Raw genomic sequence first — 22,961 nt, 5'->3', positions numbered from 1 at the left:
CTTAATTCACGGCCATTCACAGTGCCAAGCCTAGCTTTATATAATTCACTGTTTCGGTAAATTTAAATGCTGCTCGCTCTCCGGATAGCGAGTGGAATACTCAAAATCCCGAAATCCGAAACCCAATTCTCTCTGTCCAGGAAAATGCCGCATTATACGACGGAAGCTGTTGAATTGTTCTAGTCAGATTCAGGTGATACAATTACTTCCTTGGATTCTTTGATATGGAATCTATAAACTGAACGGAAAATGCTAGGAACGTATTATAATGTACATAAAGCAATTCATTATCGACCGGACTTTATTACCAAGTAAGTCATGTTCATTTCAATTCACATTTTCAAGTATAATAATTGAATCATTTGATGTGCGCGAAAAACAGGTGTTGGTCACATGATTAACCTGTGTTCAGTATTTATCCCCTAAGGTGCCAACAAATGGCGCCATCGCTTAATTGGTCAATACTGATCAATCAGAATGTTGAGATTTCTCGAAATCTCGATGTTTTAGGGTCTTATTTTATAATAACTATTAAAACATTTATTATTATTATATAAATAAATATTGTATTTTTGATATCCCTATTTACTTTTATATTTATTATCTTTTAATTTAAAATTATTAAATATTTCCTTTAATATAATTTTTTTTATATCAAAAAACTAATCCTTATATATACAATAATCTCTTTTCTTCCCCAAATTCATTAAATAATAATCTTTTAGTAAGCTAGAACCCTTAATTGGAATCTCTAGATTATATTTTAGATCTCTATATTGACATTTAGATTCAAATTCAGTAATCAACCCTTGAGAAATTAATTTTCGAAAATCATTATACTCAAGAGATTTCATTATATTATACTTTAAAGCAATCTTCTTATAAATCAAGTAGCAATTGATTAAAACAATGATTAATAATTATTATTCTATTACTTAATGATTTCCACAATATTAACATTGATATTCTAATATTAACAAATATAATTGATCCTTTATATCAATAGAATTCATATTGAAATTATAGTTATTATAAAGTTTTGGGATAGATAATATTTTTTCCTATTTATTTTCAAATAATATTCTAATTATTTTAGTTTTTGAAGAAATAGATTATAATTATTTATATAGTTTTCGAATAAAATCTTTGTTATTATATATTATAGATTATATTAAAACTAATGTATTATCTTTCCATACTATCTGATATACATTATTTAAAAAAAAAACCCTAGAAAACACTATTTTCTATAATATATCATTCTTTTTTATATCTCGAATCTTTAAATCAATTAGATCTCGATAAATTCCTGAATTTGTTTTATATGTTTTTGTTATAGTGTACCCTAGATAATGCATATATTCTAATAAGTTGTAAGAAACAAATAAATTATTAAAATAGATATAATATAAAGCTTTAGATAATTTTTATATTAAATATATAATCACTGTTTGTATTTTATTTAAAGATTTCTTTTTATTTGTTAATCCTAAAAGAAAGGGAATTGAAACTTTTATAGAATCATTCTTTTTCCCTAGTTTATGTCAATTCCATATTATGAAAAACCCTCGATCTATAACAACTCATATTTTAAAGCTAGTAGATATAGGTTTATTTTTAATAGTTGTAATATATGTTGATTAGCCGGTGTAGTATATAATATATTCATTTATTATAATTCGACTTTAAAACTATTAAATTGAGAAATTAATCTTTTAAATATAATTTAATAAAGAATCTATTTATAAAGAATTATATTAATATATTAATTTTAAATAGAAAAGTTGATATTTTACTTTTTTATAAATATCTTTTGTTTTAGAAGATATAATACAATATTGTATATAAAGCTTTTGGAATCTATTCCTTAATATGAAATATATAAAAGAATATATAATAGTATTTTTATTATATTTTCAATAAGTTTTAATCTTATATTCAGGGTGAATAGATATATATATATATATGCCTAAATATAAATAAATTTTGTCTATTATTATAGAATATTACGAAAATACTCGCGAATTCGAAAGTTCTTTATTTTCTAATATTTATATATATAAATTTATTTATTTTATAATCAATTCCATTATCTTAATAGAAAAATAGAAATAAAATAAAATGAATATATTATAATCTCAAGTATTGATTTATAAAATGAATTCTTAATCGAAATTCATATAATTTATAGATTTGAAATAAATCCTTATTTTTGAAATAAAAAGGAATATTTGAGTGTAATATCCTTATATCAATAGAATCAAATTATATATTATCTGGAGGTATATTAATGGAATTGTTGTGTATAGTGTATTTATTGATTTCTGTATTATCAATATTATTCACGAAGTTATTAATGTTTTTCCTCAACGCACAGGCCACAATTGGCGCCATTTGTTGGTACCTTAGGGGATAGGTCTTCTTTATATCCCCTGAGATCTCAACTGAGGATATCGTAAGTAGTTAATATACTCTCACGATCATTAACAGGTAAGTAAATGAAGGTCTATATAGAAATAGACATCGAAATGACTTTTAAGAGCTAAAGAACTACCTAGGCTATTCGTAGGAGAAAAAAGAGGCGGAATTTGATCATTTATATAATGTCTTTACAACTCAATTGTATCTCTTGAATATTATATAAAATAAAGCTTTTAGACATTATTTAAGTAACAAGAAGCTAAATTTTCTTTAATTTAAGCTGAATTTATATAAATCATTTGTAGTTGACTTTTAATCCAATTGACTCGAAAGATTTCAATAAAGATTTGAATGATCAAATCCCGCCTGTTTTTTCTCCTACGAATAGCTAGGTACTCCAAGTTATTTCAGTGCGCACAGACTACTTCCATAGCCGGTTAGTCCTTGCCAACGATTAGCTAATCATGCTGCCCAGACCGCTGGTGGACCACCAGACAACACTTTGTCTTGGGCTCCCCACATCTTTACCATCATCACCACCATCGCAGACCACTCGCCATCAACATCATTTCTTATTCTATTCCGGCCGACTCCAAAGTAGTTCCAAGGTACCTTCCGTGACAGCAGGTAACCGTGTACCGCTTGCCTACCGTCCACTACACTCCCGACGACCAGTGTCTCGCGGCCAGCACCAACTTTTGACAGGCTTCTACCCGTCGCTCTGCGGACGACGGAAGACCCTGGGTGCTGGTGCATCTTGCAGCATTGGAGCTCGTCATATAGAGTGTATTGTGGCTAGGCTGGGCGTGCAGGAATGAAAGCGACCGAGGCCTCAATCCCATAACCGTTTGGTTAATCTCCAAACAAAGCCGATTACCATCACTTAGCCCAGCTCTATCGCAAGACGGGACCGTCTTGACGTGTTTTCCGCGCCCAGGTTTGTTGTAAGTAGCCGTTAGAACTGACAGTTGATAGTACAAGAAATTGGTCACTATGATTGCCAGTACTGCAGAATGTTCCTCTCCCACCGATCCCGCGTCCTCACCCTCCCCTCGATCGATTACGTTTGGCCCCACGATGAATCCGGATACGCCTAGGCTCAGCCCAGATCTCGAAATCGAACAGGAAAGCCAGACCGCGCAAACCCCTGACGAAGCACGCCTCAATCGATCGCCAATGCGAGACGAAGACATCGAGACTGCGTCTCACAGTACTCGTGCTTCCCCTTCTCTGTCGCCTAAAAGTAGCAGCTCTGGTGCGCCCTCTCTGGGACACATCGAACCAACATGGCCTAAAAAAATCGACGTGACCAAGATATCTGCTCTTGCGTCGTGGGGGAAAGGGCAGCGCTTGCCTGGCTTGCTCTTCGACTTTCACTGGGTGCTGTCTTCCAACAAGGCCTTCTTCACATTGCGCGCCTCTGTCCAGCTCAAGCAGGCACCTGGTCCGCGACGCGATGGCAGAACCAACATCTTCATCCATATCTACCCTGAACGCATTCAGCAGCTGTCTTTTGAAGCAGAGCCCGTAGACAAGATAATGGGAAATGATACTGTAGCATTCGTATTTACGCTGTCTAGGCCGCCAGCCCTGGTGCTGCCACCTACGCCACTTGAACCCAGGAATAAAGCATCAGGGTCTATCATCACCTCCTTTTTTCATTTGGCTAGACAGATGTCGTGGACCGTGTACGCTGCCGTACCGCCACGGACTCTGTCTGCTGCACGGATACGACAGTTCTGCGAAGCTGTCTCCGAGCCGTTAGCTGGTAGCATCGTTGCGTTTGCGAGTGCAGCTACATTGTACCAGGGCCAAGGGGGCAAGATAATCGAAGGAGACAGCCTGGAATCTAGCACCGCGGTCGACGCCGATGATACTGGCAGTGAAGTGCACGATGATCCTCCAGAATACGAAGCGTCAGGCTCTGCCCCTGTCTACCTTGACCTCGACAAAGGCAAAAAGCGTCTTCGTCAAGGCAGCAGTCCGGAGATATGCCAAGAGCAGAAATCGCGACGCCTAGCCGACACAGAGGATCCTCTGCAGTCGCGCCTGTCAGCCCTTGAACAGCGTTTCGATGATGCACTTGCGGCCCACAAGAAGGAAATGGTGGAACTCGTTGGGCAGGCCGAGTCACGAATAATGGACACGCTCCGTAGAGAGATGGACGAACAGTCGGCTGATTTCGAGGAGTCGTTGGACAGGAGGGTCAAGGAGGAGATAGCAGAGCTAGAAGAAACGGTAATGCAGAACATTAGCGAGGCGCCACTACAGGCCACTCTGACCTTTCCTGCACATCCTTGGTACTGAACCATTCCCCATCTTCTGGGCCCATCCTCTCTTGGGCAGACTTGTAGCACTATTGAAAGGATCAAGTCCAGGTTAGACGAATGGCCAATTTGTATAGAAGCAAATTGGTCCAAACCGTTGAGCACTAGATTGCTAGAGGAACAATCAATCTTGAGAACTGAACGAGACTAATTGTTACGTCGTCGGTATGCTAGCCACGCGGATGTGGTAGAAGGACACTGGGGCTATATATTAAAGCAGTCAAGCAGAGATTGCATCATTGATTCGTACCTAGTATTAACTAAGGGATTAAATTACTATATTGAGTTGTATACGAAGCTCCATATATAAAGGAAATATATTCTTACTTTTATAGACCTTAGTATTATAATTAGTATTTTTTCGTATTTTGAAAACGCCTCACTTTAGTGGTATGTATCAAATTCCTTGAATATGTTTCAAAACAGTTTTTTCATTAAGTATCTTTCCTATTATCATATTAAAAGTAAAGATATCTCAACTTTGCTTTATTATCTAATCTCTACATACAGATTTACTACTACTAAATAGTGGCCACCCTTTGAGCCTAAGATCCTCAGGCATCTGTATGAGCTAGAGTTATAATAGCCAGAATGGTTAGTTATATATCATAAAAGTCACTTCACTTCGATAGAAGTGGCGTCACATTTGGTGGGTTAGGGATAACGAACAAACTGCACAGACAACGAACACCTGTTACGGACAATGACGTCGAAGCACATTTGAGCCACCACAGTGACCCTTGTGGAAGATAGCGAGGTAACCAAAACATCGCTGGAGGTCGTTGAGCTTATCATTAAAATACAGCTCGAGACACGAGTGCCGCGAGACAATTCTGGTCAACTATTTAGTGAAAGTTGTTCAGCAAGTGGTGCAAGGTAACTTGATTTGATACAAGCAAGTTTGATTGAAAAGCTACAAAAAAATAGGAGCCATCTCTCCATGTTGTGAAATAGATGTCAATCGATCATAAGTGAAGGCATCCGGAGATCCTCCGAATCCTCTGGATCTCTGTGCTCCGCAGGAGGATCCGATGCATGATTCACGATTAGTGTCCCACTCTAGAATATCTTTTTTTCTCAATTTTTGCCACTGTTTGAAGGATACAACCCCTCTGTTTTTCATATAAAGTGTAAAGAAGTAGAAGCAAATAGGGATCCAGTTTTTTTCGTCAAAATGAATAACCATTGGTCCGAACATTCCATTTTTTGCATCTCATTTACTTATACCCCTCAGTTTCCAGCTCTTTGACCCAAACAGGTTCCTTTCAATGAATCCGCCCTAGCTCAAACATTGGGAATAATACGTATTGGAAATTTGACAAGTTCCCTGTGCGCAGCAAGTTATGCCTGTCCATCCAGAACCGCCACATTGACCATAGAGCGCTTGACAAGATCCAGAGGGACTGCTAGAGGTAGTTTTAGAAGGCGAAGAGGTTTTAGTCGTAGGCCCAGAACTAGTAGTTAGAAGATTTCCAGCTCCAGCTGTTGACTATGTGCTACCATTGTCAAAGCGCCACCAGTTGAAGTTAAGCAAGAAGCCAGTACCGCTACCTGCAAAGACAAAGTACAAATCTTGGGTTCCTGTGGCTCCACTTATCGGACAAGTCACAGTCTTCCATGTCTGCCAGCTGCCAGTGCCTGATACAGTGCAAGTTCCAACAAGAGTGCCCGAAGTGCTCCCTAGGCGCACTTGAATTGTACCTCCGTTGGTGGCGGAAGAAACGCGAGCAGAGAAAGACTTAGCCCCGGTACCGAAGGCAACACCCTTAACCTTGATATAGTCGCCGTTATTAATACTACTAACGTCCATGCCGCCTTCACTGCAGACCTCCGTCTCTACACCCTGGGACCAAACTGCTGTCTCTGCCTCCTGCTGCACAAAAGGATTCAAAGTGCCAATCTGCGGGGGCCCAGCTGTTGTCATCTTAGTTGTAGGAATAGTACCATCAGAGTTGTAGACAAATTTTTCAACGCGTGCTGACCTCTGGTAACCTCCTCCGCCAGGCAAGGCACCATTGTGGTAGAAAAAGTATGAGTTACCCTTGTAATCAATGATGCCTTCGTGATTTGTAAAGCTTGAGCCGGCACTTGCCATGATAACTCCTCTGTATGTCCAGGGCCCTGTGGCACTAGGGGCAGTGGAATATCGGATGTCTTCGGAACAGCAATTTGCTGCGTAAGCCAGATAATAGGTGCCGTTGCGCTTGTAAAGCCTGGTAAATGAGAGATTATTATTAGTGCACCATTTTCGAGAATTTTGGAAGAATCAAAAGATTGGGACATAAAGTCGTGGGTTGCAGACGCGTATTGGTTAAGGATATTGATGGGAGAAGGATGGTCTTCGGAAAAAAATGACTTACCAAGGTGCTTCTTCAAATGATGTCGCTCGCGACGTACTGCTACCAGTTCTTGGCCCAAAGCCAGCAACTGTGAGCAAAGTCTTCATTATACTTCCACTGTATGAGATCATATCCTGGTTCAACTTGACGTAGTACAGGTCTGGATTTCCCCAGTACAAATAAACTTGACCATCATCATCGATGAAGACCGTCGGGTCTATCTCGTTATTCTCGACCAGAGGCTTTCCCAAGGCATCTTTATACGGGCCGGTGATGGTGGAACTTACGGCGACTCCCACGGCCATTGCACCGGTAGTGTGGCGCATTGGGGCGTACATATAGAACTTCCCATTACGGGCAACAACTTGCGGAGCCCATGCATTGGCGTTGGCCCAGCTGAAGGTGGCCAGACTGGCAGGAGATCCGTGATCCTGCCAGTTTGCCATGTCTCCTGTTGAGAAAAGACGCCATTCTGTCATCACGTAGGTCGTAGCGCCATCGTTGTCATGGTCGAGAAAGGCATAAACACGATCATTATAGACCATCGGTGCCGGATCTGCTGTGTAAATCGTCTGTACAAAGGGATTGTCAGCTCCAACAAGTCCAATTTTGCTCAAAAGAGGGCAGAGGAGTAGTGCAGCTGTTGCAACGCATTTCGCCTTCCATGAAATCGAACTCAACGATTGAGGCATTTTAGCGGCGCGTCAACTCCCTGAGATCCGACTGTGCTTAATGATAGTTTTGTAACTCGGAAAGATAAAAAAGCTTGCAGATACATCTGAAACTCGTAACAAAATTTCAGTGGCATAATATATCAGGGAGTTGAGATGAAGTATGAGCAGTTTATACGAGAGCTCCACTTTTGGGCATCATCAAATTATCCGCCGCTCCACTTTTCCTGATCTTCTCCATCCATATTAGTCTATTCGCGTCCTTAATCATTGGTTCCATACGGGGAAAAGTATGGTCATCTGAAAAATGCCTCTTGCAGACACTCAGTATCCTTCCTCAATAGGAACTATGACATAAGATTTGGCACTCTTGTGTCTCCATTAGATTGAACTAACCGCCTTCATTCCTTTCTCGGCTGGAACCTAAGGAATCTTCTGCTGATCTTGGTACTGATGATGGTTAAATGTTGGAGTTAAATTAACCTTAAATTAACCTTAAATTAACCTTAATCAATCTCACTTTTAAATATCCTAGCGAGTTACCCCGCGTTGACATTAAGCCTCAACAGTAAGATTATACGCCCCAATCATGGCCCAATTTACTGACTGCCGGTGGCAGTATTTATCTTTTTGGTATGGGGACGAGAAGCACCAAGGTTCATCTTTAATCTACTAGTATCCGCGCCGATGATGTTCGACTTTAGGTCCCAACTTCCAACTAATGACAGTCTTTCTCCTCAAAGAACAAGAGATCTCAATATCTGATTTACCTATCCTGTCTGGTAAGCTGCAAAATCTACAGCTTTACGTTCGGACAACGAATAGAGCAGCAAACTCTAAAATGTGGAGCATATAGTATTCCGGGGAATACCTCGAGCGAAGTGGTTGTACGGCTATATTCAAGAATGGTCCCAAGTGATCTAAATTAGTAGACTCAAAGGTAAAATAATATCATATAATGGCCACATTCGTGGTGCATAAAACGATTGATTTGGCAGTTTACTCCATTCTACAACTTCTTACTCCATTCCACAACTTCTTACATTATTCTAAAAGATGCGTTTTCAATTATTCCCCGCCTTCATTGTAAGCTTCCTTGGTTCTACCGTGGATAGTCGCAATTTGGAAGTGCGTACCAGCAATGGCCTTGGTCGTACTCCTGCTATGGGTTGGAACAGCTGGGTAATTCCCCATTTTCACTATTCCGTACCCAGACTCACAATTACTGATTCATCCACAGAATGCCTTTGGATGCAATGGTGCTTCAGCTTCCTCGGCAATGACTGCAGCGAACCAGTTTGTAAACCTGGGGCTCAAAAAGCTTGGCTACATATACGTGAATATAGATGACTGCTGGAACACCAAGTCCCGCAACTGCTCCGGCAACCTTGTCGCTGATCCCAATAAATGGCCTAACGGTATAACATACACCGTCAATCAGATTCATGGTATGGGGCTTAAGTTTGGATTATATGGTGATGCGGGTACCATGACGTGCGCAGGATATCCAGGCTCCCAGGGACATGAGCAGCAAGATGCTACTTTACTAGGAAGCTGGGGGGTCGATTACGTAAGAATAACCTGCTTTACTCTCCTGTTCTCCAATTTCCTTCGAAGGTGTTGAAGCTAAATATCACTCTTTCAGTGGAAATATGACAACTGCTACACACCCTGCAACGGACAAGTTCCACAAACATGCTGGATTGCACGAAACTCGGAAGCTTGGTACCAGACATTCGGTAATGCCTTGAAATCCGTGTCTCATCCCATACTATACTCCTTATGCTCTTGAGGAGTGGACAGTGTATGGACCTGGGGCGGATCGGTTGGGAATTCCTGGAGAGTCACTGGTGATATTCAAAACACCTGGTCCTCCGTCTCATCGATTGCCAACACTGCGGCAGGGATCTCGAAATATTCCGGTCCTGGTGGGTTTAATGACTTGGATATGTTGGTAAGTCAAGCTGCCTAGCTTAAAGACATTCCCTGTTACGGCTTCTCAGATTGACTGAGCATAGGAAATTGGCAATGGTGGTCTCTCCGAAGCCGAAGAACGAGCACATTTTGGTCTTTGGGCAATCGCTAAGTCTCCATTGATTATTGGTACGAATCTCGCCAGCATAAAGTTTTCTTCCCTAGCTATCATCAAAAACACAGTAAGTTTTTCTTCAGTGGTGTCTACTTTCCACGTCTAACGAGATCAGGGTATAATTTCCATCAATCAAGACTCTCTTGGAAAAGCAGCTACCTATTTCACTCCATCGGGTCAGGCGGGGCCGAAATCTGGACAGCTATATCCCTACTGGGCTGGGCCACTCTCCGATGGTGTCGTGGTTGGTATCGTAGCTGCAAATGGTGCGCTCAACTATAACGTTGCACTTAGCAGTGTTCCTGGATTAGGCTCTGGCACATGGAGCTGGACAGAGTTCTACAGCGGTAAGACGGGATCAGGAACTGGCATATCTGGATCTTTAGCAAGCCATGATATGGCTGTTTACAAGATAACCAAAACTAGTGGTAGCTGAACGACAACTTCGGTTCAGTGTAGACAATAGTATACTACAGTGAAACTGTGGCGCGTATTAGCATATTGATATTGCAGCTAATATACATAGAAAGGAGGTTATATCACTCTCATATATATTTAGTTATTCAATAATATTAATAACATATTAAAATACTGGAATCTAATATGATATTTTTATTCCTATTCAAATTAAATAATAAAATTCTATTTCTATATAAATTAAATCAAAAATAAGAGATTTTATTATCTAATTTGAATAGAAATAAAGATATTGTAATAAATTCCAGTATTTCAGTATATTACTAATAATATTGAATAATTAAATGATAACGTGATTTATCATCGAGTAGACTATATCATCAAGTAAATCACTTTTATCTTCATAAATATAATCAACTTCAATATACGATTTATTAATCATTTATTATATAATCTAATAATAAAGAAGTATATTTGCTTTTAGTTATTAAAACTATTAAAAACAATAAAAAACTAAATCTTTGAATGGTTTTTTAATTATATAATATTTCTTGTACAATTTTTATTTATAAAATAAATAATTTGATTTCATATATCAAAACTCAAGTAAATCGATATAAATTTAAAAAATTTAAAAAAAAAATTATTATTCAATATATTTTTGATATAAATTTAAAAGATTTTTTATTTAAATTCAAAAAAATAAAAGATATAATAAATCATATTCTTAAATTAAAGGATACAAGATATATTAAGAAACTTTGGGTATATTAACTTATAAAATATTAAGTTAAATTAAAAATATATTTTAATTATATTTATAATTTTCAAAAAGCTTTTTATAAAGATTCTTAACTTATTAAAGACTGATTTCAATTAATTGTAAATATATAAATGAAATATAGTATTTTAAATAGTAATTTTTATAATTTTGATAAAATAGGCTTTATAATCAATATAATATACCCCAAAATAATTATAATTAGTATTAAAAGATATAACAAAAATAAATCAATATAATCAAATAATTGAAAATAGACTATAATAATAATTTATAGGAATAAGAAGAATAAAACTATTCTCTTATTTCTAGTAATTCAAGAATAAATTCATTTTTCCAATTAATATATCAAAATGAATCTTTTTATAAAATAAATTATTAAATCTATATTTAAATAAATAAACAGACAATAAAATAGATTTAAAATAATTAAAATATTTTAATAAATATATTAAAAATCAAGAAAAAAGTGAATATCGAATATTGATATTAAACAAATATAAAAACTATAGATTAATATTATTTTAAAATTATTATAAAAAGAATAATATTAAATATATATATTTATTATTATATTTAAATTGTTTTAATAATCTAAAATATTTATATAATATTTAAATTAATAGATTTATTAAGGTATATATTAATTATATTTTGAAAATTGAATTCTTTATAGTTTTCAAAACTATATATCAAAAATCAATTATAATTCAGAATATAAAATTAAGATTTCAAGGAATAAATTTAATATCTTTTGATTTTGAAGTTACATTTTTGAAACTAAATATTCGGATTTGTATATCTATTTTTTCCTTTTTCGATTAAGATTTACAAATTTCTTAAATCTTTTATAATTCAATTGAAGTTTTTTTATAATCAATTTTAATAAAATTTCGAATAATTTGTTATTAATTAAGCTTTTTTATATTTATATTCGAAACTATATTAATTTTAATTAGGGATATAGAGAAATTAGCTTATAAAAATATATTTTTGAATATAAAGATTTGTATATTTTGAAAAGCAAATAAAATATTAAATAAATATTGATATATAAAAAAAACTTAATTATATTAAAAAGGAATATTTACTGAATAAAAGACTCTTAATATATTATTTCGATAAAAAATTGATATTTAGATTTAATATAATAAGTATTAGAAAGGAAGGAATTCTAATAAGAAAATATTTTTTAATTGATATTATAATAAATATAAAAAGACCGAATATAATATAAGAATTTATCAAAATAATATAATAAATCCTAGATTATTAGAATCTTAAAAGTTTTAATTAATTGATTTAATAATTATAGAAAAATATAGGTTTGAAAGTGTATATTGGGGTGAAAGTAGGCTGTATAGTGATACAGGCTGCACACTAATAAAACACGTTATAACAATATAAATACTTTTATTAAACACTAATATATAAATACTATAACAAACAATATTTAATTAATTAAAAACAAATTTATATAATAAGATCTAATATATATTGATTTTATTATAATAAATTATTCTAATTCAATAATAAATTTTATTATAAAAAGCTTCAATGAAACTGAAAATTTATAATTCGCAATTATTCATTTAATATAACATTAGTATTTCTTTATCATATTCATATTAAAAATCAAATCACAAAAAAAGGCGTTATATAATAATATATTATACAATTTAAGATATTATATAATCGAATAAATAATTATCAAATAAATACTAATAATAATAAAAAAGTTTTGAATATATATTATTTTTTTATTATAAATCAATTTAGGATTCCTAATAACTATTTATAGTATATTGATATATTTGGACTTGATAATATAATTAAATTGAAATCTGTTATAGGAATAAATAATCTTTTGCTTTTATTCAATTATTATTAAGTATATAATACTTCGATTTTCCTTATAAAACGATATTATATACAATTTGTATTCATTCTATTTATTCTTTTTGATATAGACTATCAGTTTATAAAACTAATTAATGTATAGAAGAAATCAAAAAAGATATCTAGTATCGAGGACATATCTAAAGGCGATGAGAGCGATAATAATCATAAAATGAAATTCGATAATAGCACTTTTAACAAGAACAATAATAATAATAGTAACAAAACTAAATGATATAATACACTATACTATAAGGATATTCATTTATTAGTAATATGAAATAGCAAAAACAATAAAAACTATATTCTTACTATAAAGATGATATTGACTTATTATAAAGAGTATAAAAGATATTCAAAACTATATGATGTATTCTATATAATTAAGATATTTGTATATTATTAATCAATATTTATAGTACAATATTCTTTTTTATTAAAATCGATAATCTAATCTTTTATTCTATTATTCATTTAATAATTTTAATACTTACAGATAATACATTCAAAGTATTAAGTTTATTAATTCTTAAACTAATCTTTAAGTATAAAATCCATAAACCTGTCTTTTATATACCTTTAAATTAGAAAATAGAAAAACCAAAGATTTCAAGATTTCATTAATATAAAACTATTAGTCCTGATAGTCTAACTATCTCTTTTCTATATTCTCAATTTATACATCTGCGAGCTTAGATTGTACTAAGCCGCACCTTTCAACTATATAAGCTCTAGTATCAGATACAGCTATAATTATTATCAATGGCATAAGCGCTATGGCAATTATCCCTATAAGAACGCTGATCGTAATTAATCCCTAATTTACTTATAATCAATTATTATTCTTATTTTTATTATTTAATTATAGTAATATAAATATTTATAATATAGAAATTATAAAAGCTATTATATTAAGTTTATGGATAATAAAAGGATTCTTTATTATAATTCAATTTAATATTTTTAATAAGCAAATATAATTCAAATAAAATATTTATAAAATATTCAAAATAATACTTTATTAATTTAAAATTAATAATATATTGGAGAAAATAACTTTTAATAAAGAAATATATAATATAATAATAAATAATATTAAAATTAGATTATTATAAATTATAATATAATTTATAACTGAAAATAAGAATAATAATAATTCAAATTATATTTATATAAATATTATAAAGACTCTGAAAAACTCAAGTATATTTATAAATGCAATTATATATATATAAGAACAAATTAATAAATAAAAATTAATTAAACCCCCAAAAATTAGAATGAATATTCATTTATTAATAATAGGAATTATTATATTAATAATAAATTACCTAAATATCTATATATTTAAAAAAACAATTAATAAGATTATTTGTAATTTAAAAGATATTAATATTATAGTTATTATTCTTATAATTATTAAATAAATAGTATATACTATTAATAATATTATATGTAATAAATTTCTTAAAATTGAAAATATAGAAAAAATCAAAAAAACTTGAAATTATAATAATCTAAAATAATCTATAATCTAATATTATTATATACTAGAGAAAATCCCAATTTCTTTTTATAATTCAAATAAAAATAGAATATTTATTATTAAAAAAATAATAGCTAAGAAAATATTAATATAAGTAGATATTTCTTTAATTAATTATTGAATTATTATTTGAATAATCAATTCTTATAAGTAAACCTGAATTATTAATCTACTAAAAAAAATCTCTTTCTTTAGGTTTTTTAATAGTTTTAAATGAACTTAATATATTAAGTTAAGGTAGTATATTATTTATTATGATATAGGGTATTAGGATTTCTATAATCTAATTATATATAAAAATATTTTAAGATATAATAATTATTATATTCTATAAACAAATTATAATAATCTATTTAAATCTAAATATAAGATTAAAATTGAATATATAAATTATATAGAATTATTCTTAGTTAAATATAATAATTATTCTATAATATTATATTAAATTAATAAAAAAGTTATATATTTTATAAAATTTGAGGCTTATAAGATTAAGAAATAAAGCTAAAAAACTTATTTAATAGTTAAAATATTAATTAATAAAATAGTTATTCTAATTATAACAATTTCTTAAAGTATTATAATAGAAATATTCTTTTCAATTTATAGGGAATATATTATTATATATAAAAATCTGAGTAGCTTTTAATATACCCTTTAGAATATCTTTTTGGTTAGTAGTTTGTCTAAGGACTCTTATCGTTCTAAAAGGAAGCATTTAAATGAGGGTAATCTGAATAAAAAGATATTTTTTAATGCTATACTATTGTAATATATTAGTATAAATATTGATATTAATTTGAATGAGTAGTCATTCTTTTCGACATTATAATATTAATTGTTAGATGGCTGTAATTCGATTTACATTAATTAATTAGATAAATATATAGAAAAAGATAGAAGTATATAACGTGATTTATCATCGAATGGACTATATCATTAAATGAGCTATTATTTTTATATACAAAATTCGTTTATATATAACCATACACTTTCTTTATTTATTAATAGAATTTTTTAAAAATTAAAATTATAAAATTTAATTATATAAATACTACAAAAATCTTATTATTTATTAGAAATTCGAATTAATATAAGAATTATTATTAGGAATATTTTTTTGTAATAAAAATTATAACAATTTTCACTTTTTTTAATATAAAATGAAAATATTTATATAAAAACTAGATTTTTAGAAAACTAATCTTTTATTATTATTTAATCTTTTTTTTTTTCTAAAATAATAATTAATTATTAAAATACAAATATTCAAAAAGTTTTGATTTTGATGTATTTTGAAGTAGCTCACTCAATAATATAATCCATTCGATGATAAATCACGTTATTATAATATTATAAATGGCATATAAATAAGAATTGAAGGTTTTATATATATAAAAACCCTTTATATATTTTAGAATTCAAATTTAGAATCATTTGAAATATAATCTCTTTATACTGATGAATAACTGGGATAATCTAAATAGTTCCGAAAGTAAAAGAAAGAAATTAAAAACAATAATATATATATATAAAAGCAAATGGTTATATATTTAATAAAAATGTATTCAATTATACTAGAATTTTCTTTAAATAGAAGTGAATAGTATGTAAATTGTTAATATATATTAATAATTGGGTACCAAGGAAATAATGGATTTAGTAGTTTTTATAATATTTCTTAATTATATAATAGTAGATAGCGATTTCAATATTAAGTATAATTTATTTAAATTTAGTATAATTTTAACTGATTAAGAAGCTTTTCTTGTAAAATAATTTTTTTTGAATGAAATGGATTTTATTAGGATTCTAAGGGTTTCTATTTATAAAGTAGATTATATAATTAATTTAATTTTTTCTAATATTTTTTTTGTTAATATTATTATTAATAATAATCTAAAAAATAGTTTTGATTATAAAATATAAATAATTATAATTCTAAATTTTATTAAATTTATTATTAAATCCTTTAATTATATAATTAATGAGAAAGATCTTTTAATCTTTTAAAAAATTATAAAGAATAAAATAATTTATTTTTCAAATTTAATAAATATATTTGTTGCATAGATTAATAAATTAATAGGAATACTAAATTCTTTATTTAAATTAATAATTTATTTAATAAAAAAGGAAAAAGATATTTTTAATAATTTTATCTTTTAATAAATAAGTGAATATAGAATGATATATCAAAACTATAAAATAATTAAAACTAAGAATATCAATTAAATAGAATATCAATAATAATAATTAATAATTATAATTAGAAAAGCGAAATACTAATATTAATACAAAATTATCAATAAAATAAATTATAATAAAGATTTATATAAAATAATTAATTAATATAAGCTTATTATTAGTCTTAAAATATTATCTTTGATTATTAATGATGTAGTAATTGAAAATATTATAAAAAAGGTTTGAATTTTATAAAAAAAGATTTTTAAGCATTTTGATAATAATAATAATCTTATAATAACGTGGTTTAATAGTAGCTCGGTCATATTAGTGGATCGGCCACTTCAAAATACATATAAAACCAGTCTTTTTTAATATTCATATTTTAATTATTAATCATTATTTTTGAAAAAGAAAAGAATATTAAATAACAATAAAAATTTAATTTTTTAAAAAATCTAGTTTTTATATAAATATTTTTATTATATTATAAAAAAAGTGGAAATCTTTATAATTCTCATTACAAAAAAGTTATTCCTTTAATAAATACTTTAATAATTCGAATTTCTAACAAAAAATTAGACTTTTATAATATTTATATAATTAAATATCTAATAATAGATTTTTAGAAAATTATATTAATAAATAAAGAAAGTGTATGGTTATACACAGATGTATTTTATATGTAAAAATGGTGACCGACTCACTGATATGGCCGAGCCACTGTTAAACCACGTTAGATTTATTTTGGTTAGGTTATATACTCAATGAATTTCTATAATATATAAAAGTATTTTTTAAAGAAATTGAAAATATTTTATTGGGGTTTAATTAAATTATTATTTATTTTTTAAAGATTTACTAAAACTTTATTAAACTAGTAATTACTAGGATCTATAATTAATATTTATAATTAAATTACTTTCTAAACAAATAGAAATATATAAAAATAATAATAATCCCTAAAATCAAAAAGAAAAATAAATTATTAATATAATTCTAATAATTAATAATATTATTTTTATATATTTCAAAAATCTAGAATATATAATTGTCTAATATATCTTATAGATTATAATAATAATAAGTATATTTAGTCTTTAATATAAAAAAGTATTCTCTAAGCGAATAATAATAAATCTAGTTATCTTATTTATATATAATATCAAAAAGATTTTTACTTATAAACAAAAAGTTATAATAATTATATTGAATAACATAATTTATTAGTGAATAAATTATATTAGTAAATAAATCATTTCGAAAATCATTTAAATCAAGCTTTTTAAAATATCAATATTTTCATAATTAATTATTATTTTATTAAATGAAAGATTTTAAAGAATAATTAAAATATGGATTCTTTATTAATTTAATTTTTATAAAATGATTTTATTATTTTCTAAAAAAGAAAGGAAATTATTACAATTTTTGTTATAAAAAAACTATTTTTATAATAACAATTTCATAAATTCGAATTTTTTAAAACTAATTAGATTTTTAAAATTATTTTATAAAAATTAAATTAATAGAAAATCTATATTTTAATTTTTTTTAAGATCTTTTATTTAAAAAAATAATAATTGATTAATAAAATATTAATTTTTTAAAAAGCTTGATTTAAATAGTTTTCGAAATAACTCATTTATTGATATAACCCACTCACTAATAAACCACATTATACTAATAAAAATGATTTTACTTTCTTCTATAATTAATTTAAGTTTTTCTAAGCAATTATTTAATAAGAATATAACTGGAAAATATAATTATAAAGTATAATCGTATCAAATATAATATTTTATAAAACTTTTTATTTTTATTTATATTATACATTCTATACCTTACTAAACTTTTGAATTAAGATATTAAATTGTATTTTGAATATATTGATAATAATTATATATTTAAGAACATATATAAAAATATTAGTTTTCTTAAATATAATTTCTACTAAATCTTTTAATAAAATAATTAAAATTATATAATATTTATATTAAAAAAGCTAAAAATAATACATTTTTTCAAAAAAAGAAAGGTATAAATTCTATATTTAAAAGTGACTAATAAAATAATAATTTGTTTTATTAATAAAATAAATAATAAAACTATTTAATTTGTTTTATATTAATTAAAAGTCTAGTTTAATTAAAAGCTTTTTTTTAAAAGATATATAATAAAATATAAAATGAAAATCTATAAAATTATAAAATATATTAAAAAATTTATATAGATATTTTATAATTTATTAGCTGTAATGTTATATAAGGTAATAGTTATTTGTATTTTATCTTTTATTTTTTATAAATTTAAGATATGATATATAAGTTGAATTAAGCTAAATCAGGCTAAAGAAATTATTTATAATATAATAATAAATATAAGATTAAATGATTATATTATTAAGAATAATTATATAATTATACTAATAAGAAAAAGAATTCTATTTATTTAATATATTACTTCAATTATTATAATCCTAAAAAACTCAGAATTATTGCTTAATAAGCTAGTATTTGAATAAATATAAATAAAATTTATACTCCGATTTTATAAGATAAATAAAAACTATTCACTAATAATTCATTTAGTATGAATATTTTAATATAAAATGAATAATATCAACCTCCACAGACTAATCAGATTAATTCCAAAAGCATTAAAACTAATACTTTTTCCATTATATTTTTCTATAAGAAATTATATTAATTTTATTAAAAAAAAAAAGGTAATTATATTTAAATTTATATAATAATAAAACTATCTGTTTGACAATTATATTACAATCTTTTTGAATAATATTAAATAATACTATTGAAAGTAAAAGATAATCGGCTACAACTATATGCTCTATTAGGAATAATTTTTAATGATATTCAATCATAAGGTAATTAATTTGCTCTTATATATCTTTAATATTAAGATAATAAATACTTTAAAAGATTTAGAATATATTATTTGATTAAAGTTAGCTAAATAGATTATTATATATATTAATAATACCTCAATTATCTAATATATTAAGAGTAATATTTCTGATTTATTTTAATAAACATTTTTATATTATTATAAGATTATAAGAAATAAATAAATAACAATTTGATAATTGTTTGAATATATTGAAATCCTTGGAAATGAGAAGACTAATAAATTCGCTAATATAGGCATTTATAATAATTATATTAAAAATAATAATTTATTACTTCTTATTATTAATGGGATAAGCTTAATAATTAAAATTCTTAGATAAAAAGCAAAACAGAAATAGTAGAAATAAAATGAGATTATTCTTATTAACTGATATTATTAATCATATCTTAATTATTAAATCAAAGAATCTAAGGAATTTATTTTTTTCTGTTTTATTTTTTAATAATTAATAATATTCAAAATTGAATATAGGGATTTTACATTCTATTATTAGCATTTCTAATATAATAATATTATTTCAAAATACTTCTATGGATATAATAAAGAGTCTGAACACCTAATACTTTACTAATATTTTTATATCTAATTTGATAATTAACTAAATAAATCTAATTCAATTCTGTGAAATATAAAGAGTACAATTGATTATTTTTTTTTTTTTGAAGATTCTAATAAATTTTATAATCTTCCTAGCGATTATCAATTATTTCGAGTAATTATACTCAATTTCTCTAACGAATCTCTAATCTCCCATTTTTATATTATTAATTGGGGTTGCACCCCCCTCCCCTCTATTATTATATATAAATTATACCAAACAAAAACTGATAATGTAGGGTTTTATAGTTAATTATAAACCTGGGCTATTTAGTATGAAATAAATTGAATAATATTAACATTGTAAGTAGGAGATAAGTGGCAGGAGTGTACACAATGCCCCTGGCTGCTTTTCCCCTAGCTTACATTACAGCTATAAAAGAATGGAATGCGTGACTATGCTAGTACTCCCGCTACCATAATCCATTCATAATATCCCCTAGGAGGTCGTAGCGAGTCCCTACGGCTTGCCCCCCGGATGTAAATTAATATAAATAAATAAATAAATATATTCTCAATTTCGGGATTATTTCAATCATTTTGGATATATAATAAACTTCCAAGAAAAATTAATTAACTATTGCTTTCATTATGGAATAACAAATGTGGTTAATTATAAGTAGATAATTATATTCCAAACATAATATTATCTATTTCATTAATTTATTATTTGTTTCTAAAAAAAACAATAGAAGTTATTATTGGTATCACCATGGGGATGGTGAAGATAATATAGTACTATGGTTCACACTGTTGTAATATTGCTTGAGGTTCTAAAAGCTAGGGCTACGATACGTCTATACTAAAGTGCCGAGGCACTAGCGCTTGCGCTAGTGCGGTCACATGATCCCTGTCCCGACAGTTATTTATAATCAGATTATGAAATACAAAGTTATATCAGGTGTATACAATAAAGCTTATATTAATAAATAAATTCGATTTAATATTCAATTTATTATTTTTGAGTACCTCTCTATAAATAGAATGTTATATATACTGATTCATATAAACCTTATATACAATCCTTGTATTTCAGTTGTAGTATTTAATGATATACTTGCTGTATTTCTATCAAATCCATATATTATTATATTGGAATAAAAGCGATAGAATTTAAAAGACTTTTCTTATCAAATTCAGAAAACAAATATCAAAGCAAAAGTTCATTATCTAACAAATAAAATTGGAAATACTAAAAACAAATATTATAAGATTATCTCTGAAAAGTATAGAACTGATTATCTTTACTATTATCCTATTAAGGATATTGAAAGATAAAATAATAAATATAAAATCAAGGAATATTTCGAATCTATAATTGAATATCAAATATTAGAAAGGAAAGAACTAATCAAGCTTCTATATATACATTTTGGAATTATCAGGCTGTAAAATACTATCAAATTCTATATTCAAGTTGTAAATCTTATATTAATATTGTATAATTACTGTGAGATATCTCAACATTATATATATTGAACTGAACTATTTGTATAATCAATTATCGAAAAAGAACTATTTGAAATCAATTCATTTTTCTTTTTTGTTTATAACAAAAGTTAATATCCCTTTTATATTACAAACAAAACAAGAAGTTATAAGCAGTATATTGATTCTTTTTATTATTCTACAAAAATGATAAATTATATTAAACAAATTCATTTCAAAGGATAAGATTCAGAAACCAAAATGAAATATTGCCATCCCATTTGTAAATCTCAAAGGATTGTTTTCAAATATTTGAAATATTTCAAAAGTTATATATAATCTATTCACAAAATCATTCTTCGAGCATAAAATACCACTTTTATTTAAAGAGATATATAAAGTTTTTTCATATTATTTAGATCACTAATGTTACTACAATAAGTCAATAATCGAAGAAATTTTGTTTGTAATCCTATCAGGTGATCTAGTAGTCTTGGAAATAATAATTATAAAATATATATTACAAGTATTGCGTTTGAATATTCCAAGACTAAAAATTAAAATTGTAGGTGAGCATTTAATTTTGAATACCCCTCCCACTTTCTCTCGCAGCTCACACTGTACAGCTTCCTAGATCATAGTTGCTTTGGGCATTAAAGGTCTCACATGATATCCATCCCTGAGTCGAGAGACACAGAGACAAGTCATCAATACTTTGCATTCACTTGAATCTAAACTTACAAACATATAGAAAATTCTTATATTTTGGTGCTAGCTATAAAATTTAACCATTTCTGAATAGTCCAACCACCAGTTACTTGAAAAATTGCAACCACGTCGGCGCTAGTGCCCATAATTGATGAGGTGCCAATCTATCCCCTAAGGTGCCAACAAATGGCGCCAATTGTGACCTATGCATTAAGGAAAAACATTAATAACTTTATGAATAATATTGATAATACGGAAATCAATAAATATATTATATACAATAATTCCATTAATATACCTCTAGATGATATACAATTTGATTCTATTAATACAAAAATATTATATCTAGATATCCTTTTTATTTCAAAAACAAAGACTTATTTCAAATCTATAGATTATACAAATTTCAATTAAGAATTTATTCTATAAGTTAATATTCGAGATTATAATATACTCATTCTATTTTATTTTTATTTTCCTATTAAAATAATAAAATTGATTATAGAATAAACAAATTTATATATACAAATATTAAAAAATAAAGAACTTTCAAATTTATAAGTATTTTTATAATATTTTATAATAATAAATAAGATTTATTTATATTTAGGTATATATAT

At 27.6% G+C, this 22,961-nt stretch overlaps 3 protein-coding genes across 3 annotated transcripts; 2 read left to right on the top strand and 1 right to left on the bottom strand.

Moving 5' to 3' along the window:
* Window positions 1–3,414: 3,414 nt before the first annotated feature.
* Window positions 3,415–4,728, top strand: EAE97_011500 (uncharacterized protein; the record flags this gene model as incomplete). Its single annotated transcript, XM_038882015.1, has 1 exon — window positions 3,415–4,728. One exon carries the CDS (start codon window positions 3,415–3,417, stop codon window positions 4,726–4,728), a length of 1,314 nt encoding a protein of 437 aa, XP_038727066.1.
* Window positions 4,729–5,237: 509 nt separating this feature from the next.
* EAE97_011499 (uncharacterized protein) lies at window positions 5,238–7,779 on the bottom strand (the record flags this gene model as incomplete). The annotated part of the gene is made up of 2 exons (XM_038882014.1): window positions 5,238–6,961; window positions 7,109–7,779. The coding sequence occupies 2 exons, from the start codon at window positions 7,777–7,779 to the stop codon at window positions 6,238–6,240; spliced, it is 1,395 nt and encodes a 464-aa protein (XP_038727065.1). The 3' UTR covers window positions 5,238–6,237.
* Window positions 7,780–8,814: 1,035 nt separating this feature from the next.
* Window positions 8,815–10,233, top strand: EAE97_011498 (uncharacterized protein; the record flags this gene model as incomplete). The annotated part of the gene is made up of 7 exons (XM_038882013.1): window positions 8,815–8,940; window positions 8,999–9,328; window positions 9,404–9,483; window positions 9,562–9,712; window positions 9,777–9,914; window positions 9,963–10,091; window positions 10,159–10,233. The coding sequence occupies 7 exons, from the start codon at window positions 8,815–8,817 to the stop codon at window positions 10,231–10,233; spliced, it is 1,029 nt and encodes a 342-aa protein (XP_038727064.1).
* Between the last annotated feature and the right edge of the window lie 12,728 nt (window positions 10,234–22,961).

Source organism: Botrytis byssoidea (assembly GCF_014898295.1).
Source record: "Botrytis byssoidea strain MUCL 94 chromosome Unknown BBYS_038, whole genome shotgun sequence".
NCBI lineage: Eukaryota > Fungi > Ascomycota > Leotiomycetes > Helotiales > Sclerotiniaceae > Botrytis > Botrytis byssoidea.
Note: the sequence above shows the minus strand (reverse complement) of the source record. Positions and strands in the feature narration are given on the sequence as shown.